Raw genomic sequence first — 8,980 nt, 5'->3', positions numbered from 1 at the left:
GTGCGAGCCCGGCGGGGCGCACGTGGCCGCGCCCGGGAAGCGGCGGTGGCGTCCGGACCCCTCTCTCCCGCTCTGTCGGGCTGTCGCGTGGACCCTGGCCCGGAGGCCGCCCCGGGGGAAGTAGTTCCATGCAGTTTGCGCGCGCCACTGGGATTGGCGACTGGCGCGCCGCTTGCAACGCCTGGAGGCTTGTAGTGCCCCGAAAGCTGGCCGGGCTTCTTTCTTCTGGCACGGGATCCCCCGCGCCCCCCTGTTTCTCTGCCACGCGGAGCTTTGTATCTGCCTCTCGTAAAGTCCTGGCCTCCTGCGGCTCCTCCAGCCCCAAGCCCCTGTTCTGGCCCCTGACGCAGGAGAGAACTGTGCATTAAGGGTGTGGCACAACTAAAGGTTCCCCAAAGCCCCACTCTGAACTCCGGTGCACCGACTCCCCCCTGAGACAAGCCCCCCTCTCCACCAGCCTAAATAGGGCGTTTCCCTAGGGAAGTTGCTGTTCAAATCCTGGCTGCTATATGCCAGCAGGCTAACCTTGTGCCTCAGCTTCTCCAAGGTGAGGCTAACAACTCTCCTCGTAGAGTTGTTCGTGGAATTCAGAGTGTCAGTGCCTGGCCCTAAAGAGGGACCAATACAAAGTATTGGATTAAGAACTATTATAACTGGGTCTGGGTTGAGCACCATTTCCCCCGCTTTGGAAGGTTCTCGAAGGCGACAACAGGCAGTACTCTTTACTCTCCACCCTGCTCCAAGAATGCTTGCCAAATTGCCTTCAACGTGACTCAGGCCCCTTTGCCCTCGAGGAGTCAGGACCCTAGATGGTTAGATAACTTGGCCGGGCTGAAGCTCTGGCTGGGGGGTTGGGACCCGGTCAAAGAATGATGCTGGAAGTTGAGAGGTGGGGGCAAGGGTGTGGAGGGAAGATAAGACAGGCCTGCAGCATTCACTGAGATATGTTTATATGCAAACATAAAGCGGGTTATCAGGACTGCCCCGTGGAAGGGAAACATACGGAAGCTTGAGACTAGGGAAGCTCTCTGAGACTGAATGCCCACAGAGCAGGAAGTCCTAGGATCGTTCCTGGGAACAGAAGGGAGAGAATAAAAGAGGGAGGGAATGTGTCAATGATAAGCTTGATCAGCACATGCTGTCCTTTGCAGGCAGGCACACACCCTGGAGGGCCAGGAGGGACAGCATTATTTAGCAAGGGTCAGCAAACCTCCCGAGGCTCCCTAGCTTTCACTCCCCTGTCTTCTGAGGAAAGGAGAGAGAAAAGGAGGAAGAAGAGGGAGGCAGAGGGCCAAAGGGGCCAGAGAAAGCCAAGGGACATACACACAAGCCATGGCCCAGTGCCCACAGCTTTGGCCTCTGGCGTCTGCCTGGCTTCCTCCCAGGACTCCACCCCTGGTATGAAGGTACTGAAAGAAAACGGGCATTAGGAAATCCCAGCTGGAGGAGTGGCCTCTGGGTAAGGAAACTGGGGAGCTGGGAGCTACAGGTAATGGAAAGGAGAGTGACTTTATTATTATTTACGTGGAATAAAATGCACAAATCATCTTGCAACTCCATGAATTTTTATAGATACCTGCTACACTTTTGTATCCACCATCCTGATCAAGACATACAATATCCTCCCAGTGAGTAACTAACCACCCTCTCCCCAGGTAGTCACGATCCTAACTTGTGTCACCACAGATCTGTTTTGCTTGTTTGTGAATGTCATATATATGGGTCATGCAGTATGCATCCGTGTGTCTGCTCAAAATTATCTATGTGATATTCGTCTATATTGTTGCCCCATATCAGTAGTTCCTTTTCATTTGCTTGCTTATGTGTGTGGAATTTCGTTGCAAATACACATTTAGTTGTCTGTAGGAGATGAACTTTTTTAGGGTTTTTTCTCTTTAATCATTGACCTGTTTGACCTTTTTAAAAAATGTAGTTTTAAAAAATGTTTTTAAGAAAAAAGAAGTTTCCTAGAACTAATTTCCAGGAAAATATCAGACCCATACATCGCCATGTGGTTGTAACTGCAGAGACTAATTTTGTTCCCTTGTTGGGGGTAAATATCTTTTAAAAGTCTCATAGGTGCAGAAGCCAGACAAGCATGCGTCTAGAGCAATGCACTATACAACAGTTGGCTCTAGGTAGGTGGTTTTTTGCACCTGAGCTATTTGGGGAACAAATCTTCCTTCATGGTGTTGCCTTGAACCATTGTTGGATGCAGGGATGAGTGGGATTTGATAGACAGCCCCTCCTCTGCTCCTCTGTTTCATATTTTGAACTTCCATTTCAAGCTTCATTTGAAAGAAGTGTTCTTTTCCTTTAAAAATTATTTGAAATCCATGGTCTTTAGAATAGATGCTCATTAGAAGCACTCCCAAGAAATGTCAGATGTAAATGATTACAGACACATAGAACAGATTCAAAGACCATATTCTTTCTCAGTTCCCATCATTCACGCTACTTGAGTCACATTGGCTTCTTTGCCATCTCTGGAGCACTCCTGCTCCCACTGCGGGGCCTTTGCACGTGCTGCTCTGTCTGCCTAGAATGTTCTATCCCTAGATAATCACATTCTTAGCTGCCTCCCTTTTTTCAGGTCTTTGTTCAAAAGTCACATTCTCAGTGAGGTTTTTCCTGAGCACCCCATTTAAACATATCACACACCAACCCATACCCTAATGCCTTAACTACTTTACATTTTTCTCCCTTAACTACTTTACTTTTTTCTCCTTAGCACTTATCACCATCTATGTACCATATAGTTTACTTATCTTGTTTAGCAGCTCATTGTCCAGTAGACTGTAAGTTCTGTAACAGCAAGGATTTTCTTTTTGTTTTTTGTTTTTTTTCCCCCTTCCCAATGTTATATATAAGTGTCTGAGCAGCACCTGGTAAGCATGCATTAAAGAAAATTTCTTTTTCACTTAACAATAATGTATAGAGCAGCAACTAGGTGCCCCATGCCAGGGGCTGGAGGATCAGACAGATGTCTGTAATAGACTTCATTGCTAATCTTCTGGAGTTTACATTCTAGTTGAGAAGGCAGACTTTACACAGGTAATTAATTACTTGTGTGGAATTGCTACAAAGACAAATGAAAAGATGCACAGCAAGAGGGTACTAAGGGAGGATGGAAGTTGATACAGTTGGGGGAGGGGGAGCCACGTCCCTGAGAAAGTCAAGATCACCCAGAAGAAGAGAAGCACAGTCAGGGACATGGATGGCACCTTACAGGAGATGAAGCCAAGCAGCTGTGGGCAGAGCCCTAAGGGACAAGGGAGATGGGACTAGAGAGGTAGAGCCCAGGCTAGATCCCCTATATGGCAGGTCGGGCATGGGATTGGTATCTTTATCCTAAGCGCCATAGACGCCACTGATAAGTTTACCAAGACTATCTGTTGGGGTGCCTGGGTGGCTCACATTGATTAAGGGTCTGCCTCTTATCTCAGCTCAGGTCTTGATCTCACGGTCATAAGTTCAAGCTCTGCTTTGGGCTCCATGCTGGGTGTAAAGCCTACTTAAAAAAAAAAAGAATATTTGTCTACCTGTTTGTGGTCTGCCTTAACAAATGAGATGTGGGGAGAAAGGCCACCTGGAGGAGGGAGGTAGGGAAGGAACTTTAGATGGCCCTGATAGTTGGAGCAGGAAGGCAGCTCCAGCAGGCTTCCTTTCTTTTGCTCAAGAAAGAAGCAAAAATTGGGGCACCTGGGTGACTCAATTGGTTAAGCGTCCGACTTCAGCTCAGGTCATGATCCCACTTCTGGATCTGTGCTGACAACTCAGAGCCTGGAGCCTGCTTCAGTCTGTGTCTCCCTTTCTCTCTGCCCCTGCCCCATTCACACACACACACACACACACACACACACACACACACACACTCTCTCTCTCTCTCTCTCTCTCTCTCTCTCTCTCTCTCTCTCCCTCTCAAAAATAAATAATAAATATTAAAAAAATAAAAAAAAGAGAGGCAACAATTATTAGTGCCCACCAAAAAAGGATCTGGAATGTTATCAACTCTGCCTTCTACTGCCTTTAAATTTGCAAGTGCTGTTCCTAAACAGCACACCTAAATACTCATTAAGGCTAGCGCTTTGAACCTTAGAAATATCCAGTAAAGCTATTAGAAACAAGTGAGAGAAAAAAGTCTTTCTCCAAATACCTCATGGTTTATCCTACCCCACCCATGTTATACCATCTTAGGGTCTGAGCCCCACACTGTGATTTGGTGTGAGGTTTTCACCAGTTTACAGTGAGATGAAATGAGAAAACTAAGAGTAAACCTGTGAACACTTTCCCACACCCAAGTAAATTACCAACAATCGGTTCTTGGGAAAGAGTATTTTTATCCTGAGATTATGTCCTTCCAACTTTTTTCTTTTCTTGGAAGTTTGGTTAATTTAATGCCCCCCCCCCTTTTTTTTTTTCAGATTTCTAGGTTTGTTCATTTTTTGGCCTTCAAGATATTCTGGCGTACAGTTTAGTAAGAGCACAGATTCACACACTAGACCAATGTAATAAAGCATTTGATATTCATATCTTGAGTTAAAGACATGATACTTTTACAGAAATAGTGCCAGACCCTTTTAGATATTCTTTTTCTACCTCATCATTCTTGATGTAATAAATAAATGGCTTAAAAATTTTTTTTCTTAAAATTTATTTAATTTTGAGACAGAAAGACAGAGTGGAAACAAGGGAGGGAGAGAGAGAGAGAGAGAGAGAGAGAGAGAGAGAGAGAGAGAGAGAGAATCTGAAACAGGCTCCAGGCTCTGCGGAGCCTGACGCAGGGCTCAAACCCACAAACTGCTAGATCATGACCTGAGCTGAAGTTGGACGCTTAACCGACTGAGCCACCCAGGTGGTCCATAAATGACTTTTAAATAAAAGCAAGAGTAGACATTAGTTGTCTTAAAATGTCCTCGACTAACCACATCACAAGGTGACAATGCTATACTGACTACTGTTTTCATTTTTTTTTAAAGTAATCTCTACACCCCATATGGGGCTCAAACTTATAACCCTGACTTCGGGAGCCACATGCTCTCTACTCACAGGGCCAGGCACTCTTCTGTTGACTTTCTAAGCTTCTCTCCTCACTGATTTTCTTCTTGACGTTTTAAGCACAGCCAAATCTAAATGATCTTCACGCAACTTTCACTGGGAGTGTTACTGAGGAGAGGGGGAGGGGGCAAACAGGATGATCTGCTGACTAGAAAAGCTACCCAAGCAGGACAGAAACTAGGAAGGTTAAGATTTCCACCCTAATTGCTAAGATTTAATGCCCTACTTTGCACTAAATGCTCCTTCAGTGGTTTAAGAGAGAACACTGTTTCTCAAAGCAACTAACTACATGGAGTGTTTTAGGAACTGGGGAGAACCTAACTCATTTCACAGAAGGACTCAGGCTGGTGCTGGGATCACTGGGGACATGGCAGAGCAATACTGAGGACAGGATCAACATCTAAAGAAACAGCCCTGGAGGCAGAGAGGTGGAGCTGCCCTGACCACCTGTGTTTGAACCTTAACCACATTTTGCAACCAGCCACTGTCACCGGTGCACGTGCTTATCAGCACTATGAAGTTTTATCGATCTGCTTCTGGCACAGTAGGAAATATCACGTTAAAAGGGTCCTGGGTTATACCACATGCCATTTACCAGAATTAATTCCGAATAGATCATATACCTGAGCGTAAAACCTATAACTATAAAACTTGAGAAAATACAGGAGAAAAACCTCTGTGCCTCTGGTTAGACAATGATTTCTTAGACATGATGCAAAAAATATGACCCATAGAAGAAAAAGTTGAAAGTGTGGACTTGGTCAAAAGTAAAATCTGATCTTGGGGCACCTGGGGGGTTCAGTCCGTTAAGCATCTGCCTCTGATTTTGGCACTGGTCATGATCCCAGGGTTGTGGGATCAAGTCTCCCATTGGGCTCTGAGCTGAGCGTGAAGCCTGCTTGACACTCACTCTCTCTCTCTCTCTCTCTCTCTCTCTCTCTCTCTCTCTCTCTCTCTCTCTCTTTCACCCTGCCTCTCCCCCATGCACATGCTCCCTCCCTCCCTCTTTCTTTCTCAGTCTCCCAAAAGGAAAAAAAAAAAAAAAAACCTGCTCTTAGAAATACACTGTGGGGGTGCCTGGGTGGCTCAGTCAGTTAAACCTCTGACTTCAGCTCAGGTCAGATCTCACATTCGTGAGTTCGAGCCCCGCGTCAGGCTCTGTGCTGACAGCTCAGAGCCTGGAGCCTGCTTCCAGTTCTGTGTCTCCTTCTCTCTCTGCCCCTCCCCCTCTCATGCTCTGTCTTTCTCTGTATCAAAAATAAATTTAAAAATTAAAAAAAAAAAGAAAGACACTGTGAAGAAGATGAAAAGTCAAGTCAAAAACTGGGAGAAAATATTTGCAAAGCACCTATCCAATAAATGAATCATATGCAAAATGTACATAGAACTTTTACTATACGTGAAAAAACAAACCACCTAAGAAAACCCAAGCAAAAGATGTGAATGGACATTTTGCCGAAAAGGATACATGAATGGCTAATAAACCCATGAAAAGACACTCAAAATCATTATTCATTTGGCAGATGCAAATGAAAACTGCAACGAGATACCATGGCACATTAGAATGACCGAAATCAAAAAAATCCGGACAACCCCGAGTGCTGGGGAGGAGGTGTGGAGACCCTCACACAATGCCAGTGGGAGTGAGAGTTCCTCCGGGAAAAACGGTCTGGCAGTTTCTCATGAAGTTAAACATACACTTATCATAGGAGCCAACAATCCCACTTCTAGAAAGTTACTAAAAGAAATAAAGACATATGTTCACACAAAAACCTGTGCTCAGATATTTATAGCAGCTTTATTCATATCACCCAAGTCTGGAAGCAGCCCAAATGCCCTTCCACTGGTGAATGAGCAATGAAGAGTGGGTCCATCCCTACCATGGAGTACTACTCAGTAAGAAAAAGGAACACACTACTGACAAACATGACACAGATGAATCTCAGATACATTATCTCAAGTGACAGAAGCTGGTCCCAAAAGGTGACATGCTATGTGATTCTTTTTTGTTGTTGTTGTTTTTGTTTTGTTTTTAGAGAGACCAAAAGGAGGGAGAGGGGCACAGGGGGAGAGAGAGAACCTTTTTTTTTTTTAATGTTTTTTCTTTAATTTTATTTTTGAGAGAGAGAGAGAGAGACAGCATGAGCAGGGGAGGGTCAGAGAGAGAGGGAGACACAGAATCTGAAGACAGGCTCCAGGCTCTGAGCTAGCTGTCAGCACAGAGCCTGACGTAGGGCTCGAACCCAGGAACCGCGAGATCATGACTTGAGTGAAGCTGGATGCTCAACCGACTGAGCCACCCAGGTGCCTTCGAGAGAGAATCTTAAACTGGCTCCAAGCTGAGCATGGAGCCTGATGCTGGGCTTGATCCTACAACTCTGGGATCATGACCTGAGCAGAAATCGAATCTGACACTCATTCATTCAAGATTTTGGAAAACGCAAAAGTATAGGGGTGGGGAACATATCAGTGGGTACCAGGGTTTGGGTTGGAAAGAGGGTTTGACCCAAGAGAGGAGCAGCAAAAGGGGATTTGGGGAAGAGTTGCAAGTAAGTAATTTACATCTTGATTGTGGAGGTAGTTACTAGACCAAATGCACTTGTCCAAATTCAGACGTATACACCAAAGAGTCTTATGATCTATAAATGACACTTCAGTAAATCTGACTTTTGATCATTCTGTCCTTTGAGCATGGAAAGTTCCTCACGCTTCTACATTCCATACTGCCTGCCCTGTGCTAGTATTAACCACAGGAGCTGGCGTTCTGTGGCTTAGCTGTGTGCCTAGCACTTGGGGGAGTCCTGTGCTTTCCTGACTGCTCTTCATGTCAGTGATTCCCCCAGTCACTCAGGCCATGATTCGTGGAATCGTCCTTGACGCCACTCTTTCCCTTACGCCCTACAACTAGCCAATCTTTGCACTTGGCCTTTACCACACGTCCTGTGTCTGACCACTCCTCATTATGTTTATTGCTGTCACTCCAATCCAAGCTAGGATCACCTTTCAGCCACCTAAATGGCCTCCCTAACCTCTCCCCTTGCTCCTCGCTCCTATCTGTATATGCTAGTTTATGCTATGGTCTCGACTTGCCAGTCTTCGAGATTTATGTCTGAAAGGTTGATTTCTCCCAGAAGTGACATGCCCAGGGCAGGCCAGCTGGAACTCTGCCCTATGTCTCCTCCCTCTAGAACCCAGGCTGCAGGAGCAGCATCCAGCTTAAGCCCCGCTGGTCACAGAGATGGTGGGGGGAGCTGGGGAGGAGGATTTCTAGACAGGCTTGGAGCGTTAATGGAGTTACAGCTTGGCCTGTAAGTGATACTTCTGACTTTCACTCACTGGTCACAGCTCATGCCCCCATTCAACAAAAGGAAGTACAGCCCATCATGTGTCCAGGAGGTCGAAAGCAGGAAGTATACGTTCATCGACCTTGTGATGACCATGATTCTTTTTTTTTTGTTTTGTTTTTGTTTTATTTATTTTTGATACTGAGGGAGACAGAGCATGAGAGCGGGGTGGGGCAGAGAGAGAAGGAGACACAGAACTGGAAGCAGGCTCCAGGCTCTGAGCTAGCTGTCAGCACAGAGCCTGACGTGGGGCTCGAACCCACGAACGTGAGATCTGACCTGAGCCGAAGCCGGAGGCTCAACCGACTGAGCCACCCAGGCGCCCCAACCATGATTTTTTAAAGTCTCTTAATCTAACAGTAGTCAGAGGGATATGCATGACCAAGGCAATCTCCTGCTCAAAATCCTCTAATGGCTTCTCATGACACTGAGATTAAAAATCACAGGGGCGCCTGGGTTAAGTGTCTGACTTCGGCTCAGGTCATGATCTCGCAGTTCGTGAGTTTGAGCCCTGTGTCGGGCTCTGTGCTGACAGCTCGGAGCCTAGAGCCTGCTTCCCATTCTGTGTCTCCTTCTCC

General features: G+C 46.1%; 1 protein-coding gene across 1 annotated transcript in view; it reads right to left on the bottom strand.

Moving 5' to 3' along the window:
• RYBP (RING1 and YY1 binding protein) overlaps positions 1 to 8,480 on the bottom strand; it is an 85,995-nt gene extending 77,515 nt beyond the window's left edge. The window contains exons 1-2 of the mRNA XM_029917891.1: positions 8,395 to 8,480; positions 149 to 341 (exon numbers count right to left, since the gene is read on the bottom strand). Coding sequence (XP_029773751.1) covers positions 149 to 341; positions 8,395 to 8,480 — 279 coding nt within the window. The remainder of the gene's footprint in view (positions 1 to 148; positions 342 to 8,394) is intronic.
• Positions 8,481 to 8,980: the final 500 nt, after the last annotated feature.

This window comes from Suricata suricatta, chromosome 12 (assembly GCF_006229205.1).
Source record: "Suricata suricatta isolate VVHF042 chromosome 12, meerkat_22Aug2017_6uvM2_HiC, whole genome shotgun sequence".
Classification (NCBI taxonomy): domain Eukaryota; kingdom Metazoa; phylum Chordata; class Mammalia; order Carnivora; family Herpestidae; genus Suricata; species Suricata suricatta.
The sequence above is the reverse complement of the archived record's forward strand: the minus strand, read 5'-3'. Positions and strand labels throughout refer to the sequence as shown.